The 23,843-nt window shown below is 31.7% G+C and overlaps 2 protein-coding genes across 2 annotated transcripts in view; both read left to right on the top strand.

Moving 5' to 3' along the window:
• The window catches only part of LOC148769176 (uncharacterized), a 98,155-nt gene that overhangs the window by 49,171 nt on the left and 25,141 nt on the right, over nucleotides 1–23,843 (top strand). The gene's annotated exons all lie outside the window — the stretch shown is intronic.
• Nucleotides 6,913–16,877, top strand: LOC105964938 (CMP-sialic acid transporter 4). Its single transcript, XM_012989448.2, has 16 exons — nucleotides 6,913–7,157; nucleotides 7,509–7,729; nucleotides 8,499–8,615; nucleotides 9,429–9,485; nucleotides 10,471–10,548; nucleotides 11,903–11,947; nucleotides 12,409–12,468; nucleotides 12,655–12,777; nucleotides 12,924–13,001; nucleotides 13,554–13,623; nucleotides 13,805–13,912; nucleotides 14,017–14,150; nucleotides 14,230–14,309; nucleotides 15,113–15,161; nucleotides 15,257–15,328; nucleotides 16,520–16,877. Exons 2-15 carry the CDS (start codon nucleotides 7,544–7,546, stop codon nucleotides 15,305–15,307), a joined length of 1,236 nt encoding a protein of 411 aa, XP_012844902.1. The 5' UTR covers nucleotides 6,913–7,157; nucleotides 7,509–7,543; the 3' UTR covers nucleotides 15,308–15,328; nucleotides 16,520–16,877.

Here is a 23,843-nt window from a genome sequence, read left to right as displayed (position 1 = left end):
TCTAACCTTCTTGTGTCTGTTCCTAGAGATCTTCTATTGCAGCAGCTTACTCATTCTCTAGCTCAGATTACCTATCATCAGTCCATGGTGGAGCTGATTCAGAAGGCTCTTTCTGATCAAAAAGGGGGAGAAAAAGATCATGAAACTGAAGCAGGAACATCTCATCCTTTGGATGCTAGAGGCAGAGAGCAAGGAGTCAATGAAGAGGAAGCAAAGAAAGAGGGGGAAGCTCAAGAAGAAAGCAGTGGATCTAGTGATGGAGGAGGAGCAGCAGCTGAAACTGAGGAGACCTTGGAGACTTTGGATATTTTACTTTAGATTGTTTTCATGAACAATATTTTTGCTTGTGTTTTGTTTATTTTCCCTCTGAACTTTTGTTTAGGACTGCACTTTGATTATTTCTTTTGTTGAACTATCTTGCTGAATTTGGTTTTAATTTATTGTTTCTATGTTTTTCAAATGGTATCAAATTCAGGGGGAGTTCAAGCAATATCTCAGGGGGAGTCTTTGACTAAGATTTAGTTTTGATCAGAAAGTTAAAAAGGGGGAGTTTGAAACACGTGAATTAATTTCACAATGTGTTTTTAACTTTTCTTAATTTCTAAACTAAATCTTAGTTAGTGGGCTTAGTAGGGTTAAGTAGTGCTTAGTGGATTTAATTATGGGATTTATCTTAACTTCCTAACTAACCCACTAACCCATTATCTTGAGTGCTCTTGTGGTTGGTTTTCTTGCAGATCATGGGCTGAAGAGTGGAAGCTTGGCAAGTCTATAAATACCAAACTCAAGACTCAAGATTATGACAGATTTCGAGAAAACAAAATAGAGAGCTGAAGTTTTAATCTCGAGAATTTTAGTGTGTTTTCTAGGATCTGTTGTACGTACTATTTATAAGTACATTCTTTGAAATCTAGAATTTTTGATATCTTTCTTTTAGTATCTAGATTTGGTTGTAAGAGTGACCTTGAAAAAGATTCACTCATAAGGAAGAAGTTTTCACACTCTTCTGTTTGTATTCTTGGAATACTGATTTTAATATATTTTCCGTCCTGTAAAGGGCAAGTTCACAAGTCTTTACTTGTGAACATTTTTAATTCTGAGTATTGTTCTTTTGTCTTTATATTTCCGCTGCTTGTTTGTTCAAGTGTCATAACACCTTCAACAACACCTCTGTATTAAACGAATTCGGGACCATAAATTCTTTCAAGTAGCAATTTAATGGGTTTAATCTCACTTTTCATCCTTGAAATATAAATAATTGATACTTTGCACCCTCGAAAAAATTTATAGCACTTTGCATCCTCGAAACACAATGAATCATGTACAATACACCCAAAATGAATTTTTATAGCTCATAATGGTAATTTAATATTTTTAGTGCTATTTTATAGAATGCCTAATGTTCAATTATTTTTTTTTATTCATCAATCCTTTCGAAACAACAAAGTGCACAAATAAATCAACATATTAATTTTTTTTTTTCACAAAAAATATTCTTCAGCAATTCGGTATCAAATTATTTGAAAATTATATTTTCTTCCAAACATTTCTACCAAATACGTTCACTAATTACTTTAAAAAAATCATCATTCAAATAATTTAGTGAGAATATTTTTTTTTAAGAAAATATAGTTTTTTAACAATTCGTTGTGATTTATGTTTTTCGCATTTTGTAAGCTCGAAATTATATTGGGGGTGGATGAAAATAATAATTTAATTTATTATTTGCACCCTTAAAATAAAGAAAACCAATAAAAAATAATATTACCCTCATTAAGTTTTAAATATTCAACTTAGGGTGTATTGTGAAAGATTTATTGTATATTGAGGGCGCAAAGTGATATTAATTTTTTTCGAGGTGGTGAAAATTGAAATTTATACTGATGGCGAATAGTGTAAAAATGTTAGCAACATTTATTTTACAAAAATATATTCAATTTATTAATTATAACTTAAACTTGTGTAAGCAAATCAAAAAATGTATACCAATATAAACGTTGTTCACATTGATTTTTTAGACCTCAAACACTCATTCATTGTTTCAATTTTAATTGGAAGTTTTGTAGTAGTTTTATTTGTGATTGCCACTTGTCATTTTGTGATTGGATGTTTAGGTAGTTATTTTTTTGATAACTCAATTTTCAGGATATATTTTTACATTTAAAGAGGTAGAATATCAAAATACTTATCCATTTTGATACTCCCATTGGAATGAAATTTTTTAATTTTAGGATATCAAAAAGGTGGTTTATGGATTTGATAATCCATTTGATACCCCATTGGAGTTGCTAACCAACCTAAAAAAAAAAGAAAAAAATTTATTATGAAGTATACGAAATACGGTATAATTGGTTACAAATTTGTATTTGTGATTTGTGATTTTCTTTATTGAATTAAATATATTGATTGAATTTGAAGTTGTGTATAATATATTAAAAAAATGAAAATAATGGATAAATTAGGAAAGAATATTGATTATACTAAATATGATCAAAATTAATATAATTCATAATTGTTTTTTCATAAATCAATAATTACCATTTGCAAAAAAAGATGGATTTAAGTGCTGTTAAAAATAATAAAAGCAATATAGAAACAATCATTAATTTATAAATTTCAAACTAAAAAGAGTATAAAATGAAAGTCTTAACATGTATCTCACTAAATCATACAATTAAATATATTCACTCACTCATTAATCAATTAATTTAACTAAATTCTTGCACTAATGTATGCATTAAGTTGTTGCACATATCACATAATAAATCAACATTTTTATAAGTGAATATCTCGTAAATAACTTTAAAGGTACTTGATGCACTATATTTATCAGTTGAAATATCTATGTGAATGTATAACAAACCCTGAATGATAAAAACAAACATACATAGTCACGAAGAAAAAATAATTTGTAGATGTAGTGGTTTCAGACTCTCGTTTGTCATATCGCCAATCGATGCCAGTTCTTTGTCGTTAAAATGAGAGAAAAATCTATTAACGAATTTGAACTAAAAATCACAACTACGATGCAATAGGTTGATATTGATACGTTGTATTAATATATATAATATATATTGAATGATTCAAACATTTTTTTCTTGCGCCGCCTCTGGATACGTGATGTTAGACGTCCAAATGTTTGATTTTAATTTGCATCAAAGATAATATTCAATGATGACATTGTCATTCCTCTCTTCTATAAAAGGCTATGAGATGCGATTAATAAAACATGAGGAATATCAAGTATAAAAAAATAACAATTTAATGTATACGAAAAGTAAATTCGATAATTAACATAAAAAAAATTACACGACAAACATACAAAAAAAATCGATAGAAAAAATAAAACAAATAGGCACAACGTCATACATTTTGTTCAAAATGAAAAGTAATGGTGGAAGAGAGTGAATCAGAGGTTTATATAGTTGTGTTTGGATGATAAAGAAACGTAAAATCAATTCAATATGGTAATAGTATCAACAACATTAAAGACATTAAAATTGGATATGATATGTTTCTATAAGTAATCATTTTAAATTGAGACTATTATTGACTTGAAATTTTTTAGAAGATGATTATGAATTCGAGAGATAAAAAAAAAGAGCATAAAATATAAGATTTTTATCCGAATAAAAAAATTAGAAAAAAATCGTCCTCAATTTTATATAGTAGGATAATATATTAGAAAACCTAGATTATAGTCCACATTGCAATTAAGGAAAACCTAATGCTTATTATAAACATGGAAAACATATACATGGCAGTATCAGTAAAATATTTTCGTAAATTATGTAATAATTTGATTAGATAATTCAAGTTAGATTACAATAAAGAATAATTATTATGCATAATACAAAATAAAGAGAACAAAATTGGATGATTTGATTGGGTCGGTTAGGATGATTTACGTATGGTGTTGATTTGAAGAATATTAAATAATTTTTACTATTAATTCAATATTTTCCATAAATTAATCATATCAATTAAAATCAATAAGCCTAAATAGGTAATAAATCCAATTATATTACATAAAATATGCAATTGATTAGAAATTTTTATATGGTAAAAAAAAATTGAAATCCAAAAATTTATAATTTCTACAAATAAAAAATCTAGTTTAATTAATATTTTGGATTATGCAATTAAAATTTAATAATATGTATATTTAAATAATTGTTGAATTACAATAACTATCAAATGATATTAATTTTAATATGCAATTTCTAATTTCTAAATTATGTTTGGTTTATGCAATTTTACATAATTTTGATTATTACACGAATTATTTTCTCAAATAAAATAATAAATATATATATATATATATATATATATATATATATATATATATATATATATATATATATATATATATATATATATATATAAAATAAATGAGTACGTATATGTGTTATGTTTAAATGAGTATGTAAATGTAAAATAGGAAATAACTTAAAAACACACCAAAATAAAAATGTCTAATAAGCAATTGAATATTACATATCATCAATTTAATGCCAACTAAGCAATTTGAGAAAATGACATAGACGTTTGCCACATGTCATTCATATAGGACATAGATCCTCTTTTTTATATTATATATAGATAGATCATCTTAAATAGGTAAGAAATCAATTCCATATCATAAAATGTATGTTCTGATTCAAGAAAATTTTAAAATAAATAAAACATACACGGTTTTTTTTTTTTTCAATTGTTTTTTTAATTTTAATAATAAAATTATAAATTTCATAATATAATGTTAATATGTTAATTTGAAATCGAATTTTAATGCATTATTAAACAATATTAATATATCTTTTTTATTGAATCGATATTCGAATATTCAAGAATATTGAAAATTAAAAAAAAAAATTGTATTCCTTTATTTTAATATTTGAATATTAAGAAAATATTTTTTTTCTGAAAATTATTTGAATATTCGTAAAAAAATTGAGTGTACTAATTTTTTTTAAAAAGACTACCAATAAATATATTTTGAAATACTGGAAATGTAAATAAGATTTTTTTATTTCGAATTAATAAAATATTAATTTTGGAAATAATATATATACACGTGGTAATTGTTTAAATGAGTGTATAAATGTGAAATAGGAAATAACTTAAATACATACCAAAATAAAATTGACAAATCACCAATTGAAGAATCTACCTCATCAATTGAACTCCAACTAAGCAATTTTGATAAATGACATCATCATTTGCCACATGTCAATCATTGAGGGCATAGATCCTCTTTTTATATTATATATAGATTTTATTAATTATATAATCTTAAAATTATGGGAATTTCAAAAAACTATTGAAACATGAATGAAAATCAACGTAAATTATTATTATACATATAACAAAACCACACATAAACAATAATTTCTAACTTAATGCATATAAATATTACAGCAAAATTAATAAAAATAATTTCATAACTTAATGCATAACTAAGTAGTTTATATGTATTTTATTTATATAATTTGTCTTGTAATTTATTATGTTACGTTATAATGTTATATTTTTTGTTGTTTTCTGATAATGAATATATTTATTGTTTAAACATATAAATTATTAGAGCCAGCCAAACATATTTATATTTAATAATAATAATAATAATAATAATAATAATAATAATAATAATAATAATAATAATAATAATAATAATAATAATAATAATAATAATAATAATAATAATAATAATAATAATAATAATAATAATAATAATAATAATAATAATAAAAAATAAATAAATAAATAAATAATGTATTTATCTTTTGAACACTAATTCATTAATTAGTTGATATAATAATTTTATATGCTAATAATAAAATGGTGATAATTACACCAAATCCTATTTTAATTTCTATATTTGATAGAAAAAATAGGATTTGGTGGAAAAAATGGTAAAATGGTGGAAGGGTGGAAGATGCAAATTTCTTCACCAAAAAAAATGTTGAAATATAGGATTTGGTAATATGGTGATATAGGTTTTGACCACAATGGGAGATTAAAACCAAATCATCATAATTTTAAGTGTAATGGTGATTTAGTGATTTAAGTTGAGAGGTTAAAAACACCTAAATTAGGTGTAAAAAATCGAAAATGGTGTAGGGTGGAAGATGCCCTAAAACACGTAAGTAGAGAATCCCACTTTAACTAATCCCCAATAGTTAGTGAAGTTGCACAAAATAGCTGAAAAACTATGTAACACGGAAACTTCAACTTCTTAACGTTTTCCGTTTCGGACACGTTTCGTGTCGGACACTTGACGGGCACCGTATGAGCTATTTTGCAATTTATAATACATTAGAAACATGTTTGAATAATTTTTCTTTTTATATTTTTGTTGTTTTCCTAATTATTTACACAATTTAATAATCTATTGCAATTGATAGTTGATTAGTAAATTTTTTTGAATATATTTATGAAAATTTATTAAAATAACTTTTATTTATATATATATATATATATATATATATATATATATATATATATATATATATATATATATATATATATATATATATATATATATATACCCCTATAATTTTAATATTTACACGTTTTTTCAAGCTTTTGTATCCTCATTTTTGGGAAATGCCGTTTCCGCGTTTTACTATATCACAGTTTCCATGTCCGTATTACATAGCTGAAAAGTTTAATTCGAACATCCTCGACATAAAAAAAACCCATAAATTTATCAATTCATGAATAAAAATATGAAAAAGTGTTTGTGAATTCCTAATTAAAAATAAATAACAAAGATGTACCAATTCTAAATTTCTAATTAAAAATTGTTGCAAATGTTCTAATTAAAAGTGTTTGTAAGGCATTTAACACATTCCCCTCTAAAGTACCTTTTATTTATTTTATTTTAACATCTTGGTTAATAAAGTTAAATGCAATGAAAAAGTTTTACTTACATTACATAGGTACTCAACTTACGTTACTCCTCCTCCACAACAGTCTCTACATTATATATATATCTATATATAGAAAACCAAAATAAATTGAATTCTCTGCATCTGGGGAACTATTTTTTTTTCTCCGGCAATTTAGATCCCGTCGGCGGAGCCTCGGCCAGATCTCGCCGCCTTCACTCTTCAGTCTCCCGTCAAATCCTCGTCGGTATTCAACTGCTATCGGAGGTACGTGTTTTCACGCGCTTAATTACGATTAGCTTTCACGATCTGAACCTCAATTTCGATTTGATTGAACGCGTACCAAATGCCGTTGGATTTTTTTTTTCTTCATGTTGTTTTGTAAGCTTGATCCGGCAAAAAATTGTGGATTTGAACTGAATGTTGCTCCAATTCTCATGCGGAAAGCTTTTTAGGAGTTTATCCTTTTTCTGATAAGATCTGATTGAATTTTTTTGAATTGGATTTGGTAGTTGTTTGCCAGCTGATTATAAATGATTTGGGAGTTTGATTGATTACTTAAGTAGCTACGAAAGTTCTATTCGCAGATGTAGTTATTGTTGAGGCATCTTTTTTCAGGTTAAATTTTCACAGCTTGCCTTGGGGGTTGGCTGATGAAGAACGAGATGTTGATGAAGAATGGGATGGTAGAGTGCAGCGTCTGTCACTCTAAATTGGCATCCCCGTCAACGAAAGCTATTTCACGAGCGTATGATCAACACAGGAGCAAGGTGTCATCAAAGCAACGGGCGCTTAACTTCCTATTAGTTAGCGGTGATTGTGTACTAGTTGGTTTTCAGGTACACATTTTTATGCTGTTACCCTTTTGATTATACTACTGTCCAAGTTATTTTTTGAGAGAGCATTGTTTATGGCATCGTTTATTTTCTTCGGTTTGCTAATGTTCATAAAGTATCGTTAAAATAAAAATAATCCTGCAATTGGATGGAAAAAGAAAGAACTGTATGCATAAAGAAGCGAGGAGAATGGGAAATATAAAGGACGAGAAGATAAAACCGTGTACATGGCTGGGATATTGATCAAAACTATATTGAAACAAGAAGATTGTGAAATTTATAAGAACCTTAAGACCTTTTCTTGTAGGAAATCCCTTGAATTCTAAGATACTGCATAATGATTATTTATTAGGTAAATTATATGGACTCCCTTGATGTTTATCCTATTTAAAGGAAAAACTCAGTTAAATTTATAAAATCACAAATATCCCCTTGATGTTTGTTCTTATTTTACAAATTGAACCTTTTAAGGGGTGTGTTGGTAAAAAAAATCAAACTTCAAGGGGTAACGAAATGCCAAACACAAACACGTGTACCTAACAATGAAAAAAATGGGTCGTCAATCAACACGGATTACCCAATATCCACCTCTAAATTGGAGAATACTACCCAATTTTTCAGGTCCCAACCCAAACTACACAGCCACAGTTACCAGAGTGGATCTCACCCTTAAGTTTTTTGTACATAAATAGTTACATGCAGTATTGCTATGTATAATTCACTATTATTCTCATAATTGTTACTAAGAAATGTCTGATATTTTCTTTTCCAGCCTATTCTGGTTTTTATGTCAAAGGTGGATGGTCGCTTCAAGTTTAGCCCTATTAGTGTCAACTTTCTGACAGAGGTTGCAAAACTTGTTTTTGCAATCCTAATGCTTATATTCCAGGTAGTTTTCTCCATTTTATGGTAGTAGAATTCCGATAAAACTGTTTGAATGTTTCAAGGTTTCATTAAGCAACAAGAAGAAAAAGGTAGAATTTTGCAGTTTCTTTATGGGAACGGTACAAATATGGAAAATAAGTGGAAAAACTTATTATTGTGTGATAAGAAGTTGCAGGGCAAGCACGTTATCTTGTACTGTAGACTCCATATATTATGAACCATGGCATAATGGATCATGGGATTTTCCTGTATACTAAAATTCCTTGGGGGTCAATTAATAAGCATGAAGATGATGGATGAAAGTACTCATGCCGTTTCGATATACAATTGTCATTAATTTCTATGAAATTGGTGTAACTTCTATTGCTGTGTAATTTTGTTTGTGATGGCGAAATATTAGATCCTTCAGGGATCTCTATGATTTTCTCTTATCTTCATTGTTAGCCAATGTTGTACTTTGTGTTTGCAAGACCTGTATGAATAAGATTGGAGATTTTAGTTAATGACTTGCTGAGATGTGCCATAATGTTGAAACTCCCGTCGAACCGAGAAAACATGAAAATGATTTTCCAAATATTATTTATATTTGCATGCTCTAATTTTTTTTCGATATTTTAAATAAATTATGAAATCAAAGGCTGTTGCCTGATTTGTTTCTCTTTGGTAATTTGACAATTTTGTTCCAAAATAGAAATTGTTATGATCCAATTTACATCTTCAATCTTTCTCTTTCTGGTTCATGGGTGTAGTTATAATAGCGGACTGCTAAACAGAATACTAATGTGTATATACCCTTGCTCATCTATGTAACATCCAGGCTAGGCGACAGAAGGTTGGTGAAAAGTCGCTTCTATCAATCTCCACGTTTATTCAGGTAGATTTACACACTGATCTAGCATGTTACAAGTTTGATTTTAGAGGATACTTCCTTTTGATACACATGCATTTTATCAGAAATATTATGGTTGTTAAACGCTTTGGTCAAATGTGTTATCTTTCCTGCTTGGTTAGGAGGTAAAATACTAGGTAAAATGATTTGGGGAAACGTGAATATTTTGTGACTAAACAAGGAAAAATACATTTTCCTCAAAAAAAGTGAGGAAACCTACATGTAAGAACGTAACAGGTTTTCTATCTTCTTCAATTTCAATTCCACTCCATTTTAGAAAACACCCAATTATGGGAATAGTTCACTTCCATGGCAGAACCTTAACAAACACGCCTTCTTGGGTAAAGAAAATGATTTTCCACAAAATTTAGTTTCATCACCATTTTTTCTTAGGAACCAAACATACTAGAGATTTTCAAGTTCTCTGTTTGATGACGGGCCTGTATATCCCTCATGTTTTCCTTAAGATGTTAATTGTAAGAGGTGCTTGATTTGTGGCATCCGTATAGTGAGATACAGGAATAATTCTGAAACTGCATTCTGTTTCAGTACTGTTGTGAGAATGCGATTGTTCGAAGCAATTCTTTGAGTCCAACCATTATAGTTTTCTGTTTAGAATCTTTTGTTGCGTAATGGATGTAGAGCTTCTTGATGATGTTCTTGAAGTACTGATGTTTCTCAGTTTCATTTTTTATTTATCCAGGTCTAATGTACGATTGCTATCATGATTGCGGTTGTTTTAATTTTATGTATACCTAGTTCATGGTTTTCTGTTTTCTTGAAAGTTGATGTTAACTTAGCAACAATCTTCTCTTTCAAAAAGATTTCATTAGTTGTCTAATTTTTTCTTTCTTCGCGTTTCATTATTTGATGCCAAAATATATGGTATCTGGATCTTTCTTTTTATCTTACAAAGACAATAGTCCATCCCTTATCCCGCTGATGATGGAATAATGTTATATATTTGCAGGCTGCTCGCAGCAATACGCTTCTTGCCGTTCCGGCCCTTCTTTATGCTGTAAATAACTACCTGAAGTTCATTATGCAGGTACCATCAGTTCGGCGATGTACCATCTGTAGAATTGCCTATTTTATAATATCTGCACCGTTTCATCTGTTCTTTTCCCTCTTTGTTGAACTATTCAACGACTACTTTCTAATGTCATGATCCAAGAATATTACATTGGAGAAACCTAATACTATAGTAGGATGTAGGATTTTAGAACACTAAGAGAGCATTCTTTTTATCATAATAGTAATGAAAACCCAAGATGATTCTTTTTCCAATTGATATGGGTGTTTATTGAAAGACAAATACGACACAATTGAGTTCCAGGCCTGTCTTTTCACTTCCTCTCCTGGATCTTAGTGGAGCCTTATAAATCTTAAACAAGGTTTCATATTCATCTTACGGATAAACCCCATTGCTTCAGCTTCATATCTGAATATGGTTTATTTAATATGATCGTAACACCTAGATGAGGTGGAAGGCTTAGTCAGGAATGATCAAGGGCGTAGTCATGACTGATTCAGGGCTTAGTCTTGAATGAGCCATTAGCTAGCGCAGTGGGTGCCCATTATCATCCATAGTTGTTGGTGAGGTGAATCATTGGATATTTATATCTCCAATACGTCCCTTCACGTGCAAGTGTGCTATATTTTGAAGCCTTGCACATGAACTTTTTTAACCAGTTGCGATTGGATTCTAACACAGGACATTACATTTCTTACGGCTCTGATACCATGTGAACGATCACTTCATCTAAAAGTTTAAGTTGTTTTTGAGGTGAATCATGTGATATTATATCTTGCCTATCCAATATAGCCCAATAACATAGTTCAGATCAAAATGCGAAATGAAGAAAAGATAGAACTGTCTCGGAGAATAGGATCCTCGCATATGAACAAATCCCAGTTAGGAAGACGTTTGATAATGATTGAGTTACATTACGTCTTCATTTGAACCGTGGAAGCATGCAATGAATGGAAAATTTTATCATATTGTAGTTAAAGATATTGCTATAACCTTTAGTGCAAACAAATGATTTTGCCCAAATTGTGGATGACTAAGCATAGATGAAAATTTCTTGAATAAAGTTTTTTTGACCACATTAGATGCTTTTTATCCTGGTGAAGCATGAGGATCTGAAAGACTATAATAACCCCCTTTTTCATACACGCCTACCAGCTTTATTGTTTCAAACTCACATCTGATTAGCCAGGGACCATTGTTGAACTTATAATTTCATAGAAATATGTGCTTAATTGCACTTTTGGTGCAACTTTTCTTTTTGATTTTTTCTGATTACTAACTGCTTTTCATGTCTTTGTTATTGGATTTACGGTACTGTAATTTCTTACTTCCTTTTCTAGATTTCTAATAACTATTTTTTTTTCCTCAGCTATATTTCAATCCTGCAACAGTGAAAATGTTGAGCAATCTAAAGGTGTGTTGCTAATGCAGTTTTTTTGGCTATTTATATGTCGTATTACGTGAATTCTAGTATTTTAATCCTATATTATTGGTGTTCAACACATTGTGGAATAAAAAGGGCTGAGGATGTAATTCCTGATTTATTTTCTACTGCCAATGTCATAAAAGCCTTGTGAAGCATGATGAATTTGTTATCACAACTACTAATCTTTGAGCACAAAACTGCACCATGATCTTTAGAGGGCATTGTTTATTACATGATATATTTTCTTCAGATTATTCCAGATATTATAGCAACTATTGCTAGTAGGCAGTCGACTTGGTTCCACATCATATTTTATCCCATTTTTGTATCCTACTAGGCTACCAATGGATCAATGGGTTAACATTCTTATTATTGATGCTAGCACTAGCAAGGTTTGTATAACATGTTTTGAAATCCGTTTCACTCTTTTCATGTGTACTATTGTACAGGTTTTAGTCATTGCTGTACTCCTGAGAGTAATAATGAGACGTCAATTTTCTGTCATTCAGGTTAGTTTCAATGATTTATCATAAGATATTTGGATTAGATTGAAATCCATTATTAAAATTGAAGGTTTGCCAATTGATTGGATGTAAATGAAATGAAAGATTGATGAATTAGCTGCAAAATGAGCCACTGAGGCGACATTTATTCACATGTCAAATATTTGGTGGTGATATATTGTTACATCGCAGTGGGAGGCTCTTGCTTTATTGCTGATTGGGATTAGTATAAATCAACTTAAATCCTTACCTGAGGGTACCGCTGCTCTGGCTCTTCCAGTTACAACTGCTGCATATATATACACTCTGATATTCGTAAGTGATTCAAGGCATCTACTGGTTATTGTATCCATGAATTTATACCCGACACCCTCTTTTTTTTTTTTTTCTTATTACCTTGGCATTTTTTTTATGGATTTTTTAATCTGCAACCAAAGCTTATATTTGAACACTTAATGCAGGTGACTGTTCCTTCTATGGCTTCAGTTTTCAATGAATATGCTCTGAAAAGCCAATATGATACCAGCATTTATCTTCAGGTGATCTAATATGGTCAAATGTAGAATGCTTTTACAGTTTGTATCTACACTTTCTACTTCTGACCTACTGGGCTTGTCTTGTTATCTTTTCCTGTATATGTGTTATATGGCTCCATTCAAACACGCTCTGTCTGTAAGTGTCATGGTATGAATATAGTTGTATTAATGAAGCAACAGATCTGAATTTTTCAATGTCACCGCATCCTCCTTAATATAGGAAGCATAGTTTTTTTTAATTGTCTCAGCAGCTTCCTGATTACGCCATGCATTCTGTGGTCATGAAGAAATGCCATTATAATTGTGAAGATGGTATAGCTCAAGTTTACCGGTTTTTGGCAGTGTCTTAGAAATAAGTGTAATTTGGGTTTTTTTTTTTTTCAAAGAATGATGTGGTGAGAATGATTTGATTTAATCATTTGTAGGAGATTCAATTAAGTCAATGAATGTTGTTTTTTCACTTTACCTGGAATTTTCTTTCAGTTTCCTGTCGTTAACATTGATGTTCTGACTGAGTTATTGGTTTTATGATTATGATTTGTTTTTAATATGCAGAACTTATTCTTATATGGATATGGAGCTCTATTCAACTTTCTAGGAATTGTTGTATCTGCCATGTTTAAAGGTAGCAGGGCAATTCGTTTCTCTAGTCTTCATACTAGTTTTAACTGAATGTAATATCTTGATTATAAGGCTTTACATTTATTTGATTATCATCACATTATAGACTACATGGCTATGTTCGCTGTTGGAGGGTGAAATCGATTTCCTTGTTTACGTAAATAACATCATTATAAATGTGTCAGGTCCAAGCAGCTTTGATATATTGGAAGGACATTCAAAAGCTACCATGTTTTTGATATGTAACAATGCTGCACAGGGAATTCTATCCTCCTTTTTCTTCAAATATGCCGGTAAGTGTGATTGTAGGAGCTGAGGATTGGTGATTATTTCCTTTTAGCCTTATAATTATTATTTTCTGTTAAATGCTTACACAAGCCTTCCATTCTGTCCCCAGATACAATTTTGAAGAAGTATTCGTCAACTGTTGCCACGATATTTACAGGCATAGCATCTGCCGTTTTATTTGGCCATACTTTAACCGTAAACTTTATGTTAGGAATTTCTGTGGTATTCATCTCAATGCACCAGGTACCATAAGTAACAGAAGTATCTATCTTGTCATCTATATCTGTTGAGGCTTATTTTTTTGTTTTCTTCTGTTTGTCAGTTCTTTTCACCTCTTTCAAAAGCTAAGGAGGAACAACAAAATGGTGGGCTTGGGGCAGTTGGCGTGCAGGATAATCATAGGTATTCTGTTTTTCTTTAGTTACATGCTACACAACAATGTTTCACCGTCTTTGCTTACTAATTGTGTAAAATAATGATGCTTCTCTTGTCTTCCTGCAATATATAAGTAATACAGTCCGACTTATCTTGCGTATAAATATGACCATACAAGGCTTAATGTCATTTACTTCACAACTTTGTTTCTTGTAAAGAGCTTCAGAGCTTGTAGATTATAATGACACTCCATTTAGTATGGCATATACTGACATTATTTGATTCCATATGCACTTATGAATTGTGAATTGTCTCCCTGTTGATTGTTCAAACATGAACATTTTTGTTCTATTTCGACGTGTTCTATTATCTTTTTTTTTTCATTTGTATTGAGGAACTGTATTCTCTCTCCTTGTTTATTGAGCATGTAGGAGGGGTAGGGGTTTTGCATGCTGAGGGGAAAGGACAGGGTAGAGAGTGGCTAATGTTACATGTTCTGTTGTCAAAAAATAAATGATCATAAACAATGAAGTACAATCCGTTTTTTTTTTTGGCTTATAACCTGACTTTACAACACACACACGCACTCAAAGGATTTAAACGCCATTATGGGAAAGGTCATAAATACAATCAGCTTTAGTATGTTGAATATATATTCTAAGACATTGCTTGACTTTGGCTCTTATAAGTCAATATTTGGTGAATTTTCCTCATTTTCAGTTCACATCATTTCATTCTGTACTAGCTTCCCGAGTTTTCTTTTCTTTACATTTTTGACAACTTTATGAAGTTAGTGTCACACTGCATATTCTCTTACCCTTCCTTTCCAGGTCAAGGGAGTCATCCTTCATAAATATGGCTGCTGGAGCTAACGAGGAGGTACAGTCCGTTATCATTCTTATTCTGTTAAAGATGCAAAAATTCTTCTTTGTGAAGGACTCCATTTTCTTATTTTTTCTATTTTCTTTCTCCAGGCTAGTCATCGTGTAGGAATTGATGAGAGACAACCTCTTCTTCCCACATAAGTTAACTTTGTGCTGCTCAAGGTTAAATTCTTTATTCCTCTTAATTACTATTGAGTTGATGCACGTTCTTCAAAATTCGATGTGGTATCTACCTCGCTGTTTTATTCTATTTACCTTGCAACTTTTCAATTTTAATTTGACCCAGACTAATATAAAGACCATGATTTACCATGAAACAACATATTGATCTCCTTGGCTTTATCTGTACCCTAGTTCTTGTTGGCATCTTTCAGACCACGCCGTTTGAGGTTTTCTTAAGCATGTACAAGGCCTCTTTTGAGCTTTGCGTATTTACAGATCTCCTCTCTAAAATCTATAGGATTTGGTCTTGCAAAATTGCATCTTTGACATCTTATTGCTGTCAGACCCTAGTTATAATTTGCAGTCAAGAATATAGTAGAGTTCTGTGGTAAATTCTTCTTCACTGCTAGGGCAAGTATCTCTCGATAATCCATTTGTTGATATGCTATTCTAACTTGTGAGACAAGTCGTATTTGTTGATGACAATTTCTGAAATGACATGCTGGTGGGGGCAAAATGGCCAAATTGCCGCACTCCTTAGCTCCTTCTCTAAACGCTATTATAGGATGTGGTCATGTTCTGGGTTGACATTATTTCCTTAATTTTCGGATTTCGGTTTATTGGATTTGCACGGACTGAACTATTATTCCTTAAGTACACTTTCTGAGTCGTACTAGCATCAAGAGCTATCATAGATCAATAAAAAGCGCCACAATCACTTGAAGTAGAAGTCAAATAGGGTCACTTGATTTTAATAAAACCAGATGGGGAAAGGTCAACAAGTGGCAAATCCCGATTCCACTTCTCAGTCCTTCATAATAAAAAATCTGATCTCATTGAATATAAGGATGGTGAAGTAAGAGTCCCTCTCATTAAAAGTGATATTGTCTGAGTATGAATGTTTGGGTAGTGTGCCTCTTATTTTTTATTTATTTATTATTATTATTACTTTTGTTTTTTTAAATTTACCATTCCTGTATCACAATTTCATATAAGACGACCTGTATTTTGCTTACATTAAATACTTTTCCTGTAGTACCATATACGAAAATAGACTTAGTAATGTTTTTAAGTGTGTTTATAACGTGTCATTGTGGTGTATATCTTCATGTCTGGTTATGGAACTTTGTTGCCGTTCTACGATTCAACGTATTGTCATTGCCACTCGTTCAAAGTCGAATGTATTTGCAGGTTGTTTCCTCGGAGCTGCGCGACAATCCCCGGCAGGTTATAGAGCAGAAGAGAAGATAATGGCAATGTATATTAGGAAAAATATCAAATGCAATTGGAATTTATCAGTTTGAAGAAAATACTGTTTGGATAAATTTTCTGTTCGACACAGCATCATACAATTTTGAAGAATTCTTCGAATTTTCCCAAGGTATATATATAAGGTTAAAACTTGTCAGCAAAACCCTATACAGTATTAAATGATACTGGACACACATTAGTGAGAATCATTATTATGACTTAATCCATTTTCTGTTGGAAATTACCCTTATTATATATTTTTTTTTTTGCAATAAAGTTCATTCTTTTTTACTCTTTAGTCTTATCTTTGTCATTACATTTGTTGGTTGATATTTCAATTCTGAAGTACCTAATTAGAAGAGTAAACACCATTCATATTGTTTTGAAACCATTGGAATTGTTCTGCATTGTTTGGATCTTTCACTATCAAAATTTATTTTTGTATCGTATTTTTGTCTTCTCCGGACTCCACACATGAGATTTCACTTTACCGGAACGGCAATATATCTTTCAGCTGTATAAAGTTACCGGTTAATTACACCTACAGACGAATTCCCGTGGTATGGAAAATTACCACACTTGAGGTTTGATATTATGCAGGGAGACATTAAAAAAAAAAAAAAAAATACTAATTTTCTCTTTTGCAAATAAATCTATCCGTCCAACACTTATTGCGAATACGGGAAAATCTTACCATATATGCCATACAATACACCTATTCCTTTTGAACACCCTCAATCCATAATTTAAGCTCCAGCTTACTCATATTTTACATTGACCTCAATTCTAATATATATTGTACATTAACCAATTTTGACCCCCTGTTCCTACCACACCATCCGTAGCCACCACCCATTCTCCACCAACACCTGCACCACCACCACAAACCAATTCGCCACCACCTGCCGCCACCACCCACTACCTCCACCCACCACCCACCACCACCACTACCATCACCACCTATTTGCCGCCACCACCACCGACCAGCACCCCCGGCCTTCTCTTTTTTTTTTCTTTTTTGGCCGCAATCACCACAAGAATAGTATTTGTTTTGACAAAATATCTTTTTCGGTTATTATGTTGTGGTCAACAGTAATATGTAGCTATTATGTTATGATTAACAATAATATATTTCTATATTACTGTTGATCACAAGATTGTCGTCAAGTTTAATGTAATATATTTGTAGATATCATGTGTAAATACTCAAAATGCATATAAAAAGCTATTTAGACATGATTATATCCAAATCATTTATACTTTGTAATAATAATAATAATAATAATAATAATAATAATAATAATAATAATAATAATAATAATAATAATAATAATAATAATAATAATCATTACAATATATAAATAAAACAAAAATGTTTCGCATTCAAAATAATGTATGAATGTTGCAAGCATATATCATTAGGTCTATTCAAAATAACAATTAACATAAACAAAACAAAGCATACACTCATTTTTATTAATACCCTGCTCTTTTTTGTTTTGGTTTACAAAAAAAAAACCTTGATTTCTGTCCGATTTTTGCCATCAAAGTCTGACCACCTCTACCCTTCTTGGACCCCCTCAAAACTGCATCAGGCCGCCTCAAACTGCATCGGGCCACCTCAAATCGCCTCACAGGACAAAATTCAAATTTTCAAACGTTAACACCAAAATCATAAAGGTATTGGACCGTCTCCGCATCAGAGACCGACTAATCAGCAGATGCGACCAATTTTTAGAACAATGATATTTACTTAATGTTGTGGTCTGTTGACACCATATTTCATTTGTAAAGATTTGGCGAAATATGTGCCTTGTTGATAAAGATTGGCAGTGATTTTATTCCATGTTTTTGTTAGGAAATTTTATGTAGTCCGAATTTGTAGAGATTTATTTAAGAAGGACTTTATTTATTTCCTTGTATTTATTTTAGATTAGTAAAGATTGTAAAAGAATTATCCTTATCTAAATTAGGCAGTAGAGATCATGAAAGATTCTATTTTTTCATCTCCTATTTCAGCTAGTACCAGTTTTTTTTCCTCTCATGACTTCCATAGTAATTCAGTTTTGCAAACCCACTAGCTAAATCATAATCCGTTCAGATAGTATTTTTTTATTCTCTCTCTTGCACACGTCGATGTGGATTTTTTTTATACAGTTTCATTATCATATATTTTATTTCTCTTTCTTTCTGCAATCACGTGCATCGCACAAGGAGAATTGCTAGTTTAGTTTTTACAAAAATGGTTGTTCTGTATAGGGGAAATTGGCTAGACACCCCTTATTCCACACTTATATATATATAGGTAGAGATCCAAGTTGTTAGATGAATATAGGTATAGGTCCTTTGATCCAAAAAATTAATTTAAAATAATAGTATATAGACATAAACACCCTTAATTAATATTTATATGAAAATAATTAATTATGGCAAATGAGGAAACAAATCCCACATATCACTCATTTTCTTAACACACAACACGTGAAACACTCTCTCTCTCTCTCTCTCTCACGTAAATCACTCTCCCCTCTTTCTCTTTCTCAATATCTATTTGTTATTACCTATTTGTAGCAGACTTATAATTTTTATTTGCATTTTCTAATTATTTATGCTTCGTCAAACAACAAAATAATTTGAACGCATATTTAACGTCAAAAAATCGTTGTAATATGTGTTTTTACTTGTTACATTTTTTGGTAGGATTTCATACATTTATTTTCATAATTTTTCGACATTATTTTTTATTATCCAATTTTTTATCCACCAAATTTTTATCTTTTGAAGTTGTAACAACAAATTACAACAATCAAGCGAGAAATACAAATGAAAGGATAAACAAACTGCAATTTGCAACAATAAAATAAATAGCATTTCAAATAGAATATGAACCAACTAAGTTATGTTTAAAATGTTATTGTACAAATGCCTTTACATAACAATAATATAGAACTAATGATCCTACAATGTTCTCTACGAATTAAAGTCGTCGTTTTTTCAGGGCTTCGTTTGTAGTCTGATTTGATCTTGTTTTTACCTTTCGGGAAGACATTGAGGAGTCATGTAATTTTTCGCCCCTTTTTTTGACGTAATTGTTTGAGCATGCACAAAAAAAAATAAAAAAAATCAATAAGATTTTCGATTGCGAAGATAAACATGAAATAGCAATTTACAAACAATAACTGCAATTGCAAACAATAACTTCAAAGTAACAAGAAATTACAAACAATGAATATCAAACACGAAATTGCAAACAAGAGACTTCTAATTGCAAACAAAAAACTGCTAACAAGAATATGTTGGTTCAATTATAAACAAACAGCAAACTGCAAACCAAATGAACAACAATAAATAGCAGACCTCGAGAACAACAAAGTGGAGATCATCATAAGAATAACTAATAAACGTAAATATAAAGGTTCAATAATGCACAATGTAATGCAAATTTCATAAGATAAAAAATACAAACAACGATAACTGTCAACAAGCAACTGCAAAAAAAAAAAAAAAATGCAAACAACAATGTAAAAAGTATGGTTAATAAATGTACAAAATATGTAAATCGAAACCTTTGAAATGTGTGGATAATTAACGAGATTGATACTCATGTATCAGCAAAAAAATTCTTCAGATAAAAAAAGAAAAAAAAGAAAAAGAAAAATCTATAACATTTGTCATTAAATCATCATCAAAACATCTAAAAACAAATGAGAGAAATGCAAAAAAGGTAATTACATACCCAGACTTTTACTTTTCTGCATAATATCCATTACATTTGTTGCTTATCGAGACTCGTACGTGTATGAACCATTATTTGCGGGAGGAGTGAAAATCGCAAACACTAAACAAAGCTAGAACGAAAAAAGCTCCCAAAATAGCAAGCGGTGTCTCCAAAATAGTAAACGAAGAACGAGCAAGCAATTACCACATCACAAACAGCAAACGAAATTTGAAGATTTCAAAACAACCCGAAGGCCCATGCTATGCATACACGATGCAATTTTTGGCTAGGTTTTTTAATTTTTCAATTTTTGGCTTTTTTAATTTTTGCCGATGAATTTTAATTTCAGGATTCTTGGGATTTTAGAGAGGGGTTGATACGGATCTTTTGGGATAAAAATCAAGTATTAAGTTGTCTATTATTTTGGGATTTTATTCCATATATTGTAAGGGGTATTTTAGATACAATAAGTGCAATAAATTTAATTAAAATAGAGATTTATTAGTTGGATTTATAGACATAAAATGTACTATAGGAGGACCTATAGCAAATTGCCCTTTCTGTATATCAAGATGTTAGTTAGGTTATACTAAATTAAAATACAAGGGTCAAAGTCAAACAATATAATTATTAGGTATCAATGTTTGAACCTTATTAACTAATAATTTCTATTGTTTTGTAATTTATTACCTGAATAATCATACATCAATATGATTTTAATACATTTTATCATATGCATAGCTGGTAGATTATTACATTAATAGCTTATTATTCCAGGTAAAAGTAAAAAAACAGAAATTAAGATTGTAACATCGATTATTAGCAAAGTGAATGATATTAATAAGAGTTGCTTTAAATCTCTTTAATATTAACTAAGGATAATTACAATAACAAATGGCTTAATTCCACTTTGCACCCTTGAAATATACCATTTTGGCACTTTGCACCCTCGAAAAATAATAATAACACTTTGCACCCTCAGAACACAATAAATCATTCACAATGCACCCTCAATTGAATAATAAAGGCAATTTTATTTTTCATTGGTGCGAAAAAATAAAAATAAAAAATAACATTATCTTACAATATTATAAAAAATAACATTATCCTAATTTCGAGTGGACAAAGTGCGAAAAAATAAAAATTATACCGAATTATTAAAAAAAAACAACATTATCTTACAAAAGAAAAATAAAAAAAAAAAAATCTTTTATCACTAAATTATTCGATTGTGGATCTTTTATGTCACTGTTTGTAAAATATTAGGTGAAAATATTTGGAAGAAAAAATAATTTTCAGATAACTTGATAACGTAATAGCTGAATGATTTTTTTTCGTAAAATATTTTATTTTGATAAAACAATATAATTTTTAAATATGTTGATGGAATGTATTTTTATTTTTGAACTTTATAGTTTCAAAATGATTGATGAATAAAAAAAATATTTGACATTTGGCATCCTAAAAAAATATCACTACAAATATTAAATTTATATTTTTTAGCTTTAAAAAATCATTTGGGGTGCATTATGCATGATTTATTGTATTTCGAGGGTGCAAAGTGCTATTAATTTATTTCGAGAGTGCAAAGTGCCAAAATGGTATATTTCAAGGGTGCAAAGTGGAATTAAGCCATAACAAATTGTCTCCAATATTTCAATATATATGATCTTTTGTTCATTACTAGATTACAGATTTAAGGAGAAATCAAATTAAAATAAATAATAAGAAGAAAATAATGAAAGAAGACATAATTGCTCAACTGGTTGGCATTTATGTTCCACATTGATCCGGCCAGATTTAGCACGACCCAATAAGGCAAGGCCCAATTGAATTGGTCCATGCCCAATTGAATTGGGTTGCATAAGCCCCTTTAGAGATAGGGGCGAGTACCCATGCAGAAAGAGGAAATAAAGCCACGAGATATCCGACGAGCAGGAGATATTCGACGAGCAGGATCTCTCCAATGAGCAGAATGCCTCCGACGAGCAGAATAACTCAGGCGAGCTGGAGATATCCGACGAGCAGGATCTCGCCGACGAGCAAGATCTCGCCGACTAGCACGATCCCTCTGACGAGTTGGAGATATCCGACGAGCAGGATCTTGCCGACAAGCAAGAGATATCCGACGAGCAGGATCTCTCCGACGAGCAGCATACCTCCGACAAGCAAGATCTCGCCGACGAGCAGGAGATATCCGACGAGCAGGATCTCTCCGACTAGCAGAATGCCTCCGACGAGCAGAATAACTCAGGCGAGCTGGAGATATCCGATGAGCAGGATCTTGCCGACGAGCAAGATCACGCCGACGAGCAAGATCTCTCTAACGAGCTGGAGATATCCGACGAGCAGCATACCTTCGACGAGCAGGATCTCGCCAACGAGCAGGAATCTCTCTGACGAGCAGAATGCCTCCGACGAGCAGAATAACTCAGGTGAGCTGGAGATATCCGACGAGCGAGATCTCGCCGACGAGCAAGATCACGCCGACGAGCAGGATCTCTCTGACGAGCTGGAGATATCCGACGAGCAGGATCTTGCCGACGAACAAGAGATATCCGACGAGTAGGATATCTCCGACGAGCAGCATACCTTCGACGAACAGGATCTCGCCGACGAGCAAGAGATATCCGACAAGCAGGATCTCTCCGACTAGCAAAATACCTCCGACGAGCAGAATAACTCAGACGAGCTGGAGATATCCGACGAGCAGGATAACTCAGGTGAGCTGGAGATATCCGAAGAGCGGGATCTCGCCGACGAGCAAGATCACGCTGACGAGCAGGATCTCTCTGACGAGCTGGAGATATCCGACGAGCAGGATCTTGCCGACGAACAAGAGATATCCGACGAGCAGCATACCTTCGACGAGCAGGATCTCGCCGACGAGCAGGAGATATCCGACAAGCAGGATCTCTCCGACGAGCAAAATACCTCCGACGAGCAGAATAACTCAGACGAGCTGGAGATATCCGACGAGCAAGATCTCGCCGACGAGCAAGATCTCGCCGATGAGCAGGATCTCTCTGATGAGCAGGATCTCGCCGACGAACAAGAGATATCCGACGAGCAGGATCTCTCCGACGAGCAACATACCTTCGACGAGCAGGATCTCTCCGACGAGCAACATACCTTCGACGAGCAGGATCTCGCCAACGAGCAGGAGATATCCGACGAGCAGGATCTCTCCGACGAGCAGAATAACTCAGACGAGCTGCTTGCTTAGAGTAACTACCAAATGGCGATATGAGAATTGCATGGGCCACCTCATGACTTAATCACTAAGACACATAAAAATATCTTGGTAACTTAAGTGCTAAGACTTAAAAATATCATGGATTTGAAATCATCCAATTAACATAATTGAATAAAACTAATGACATCCGGACGGTTTCCTCTATATAAATAAGGGTACTCAGCTCTCAAGGTAAGTAACTCTCACATAAACATTTTAAATTTTTTTACAGAATATATTTTAGAATGAGAGCCTTTGAGGTGTTCTGACTTGGGCGTCGGAGTGCTAATGCCGGGAGCACCTCTCCCGGT

Source organism: Erythranthe guttata, chromosome 7 (assembly GCF_056151865.1).
Source record: "Erythranthe guttata isolate IM_541 chromosome 7, IM_541, whole genome shotgun sequence".
In the NCBI taxonomy this organism is placed as follows: Eukaryota; Viridiplantae; Streptophyta; class Magnoliopsida; order Lamiales; family Phrymaceae; genus Erythranthe; species Erythranthe guttata.
Note: the sequence above shows the minus strand (reverse complement) of the source record. Positions and strands in the feature narration are given on the sequence as shown.

Bases quoted from the DNA above. Each gene is read 5' to 3' on its own strand.
- LOC105964938 (XM_012989448.2), top strand. From the start codon at position 7,544: ATGAAGAACGAGATGTTGATGAAGAATGGGATGGTAGAGTGCAGCGTC. The intron at 7,730-8,498 runs GTACACATTTTT...TTTCTTTTCCAG, and splicing joins GTGTACTAGTTGGTTTTCAG to CCTATTCTGGTTTTTATGTC. The intron at 10,549-11,902 runs GTACCATCAGTT...TTTTTTCCTCAG, and splicing joins ACCTGAAGTTCATTATGCAG to CTATATTTCAATCCTGCAAC.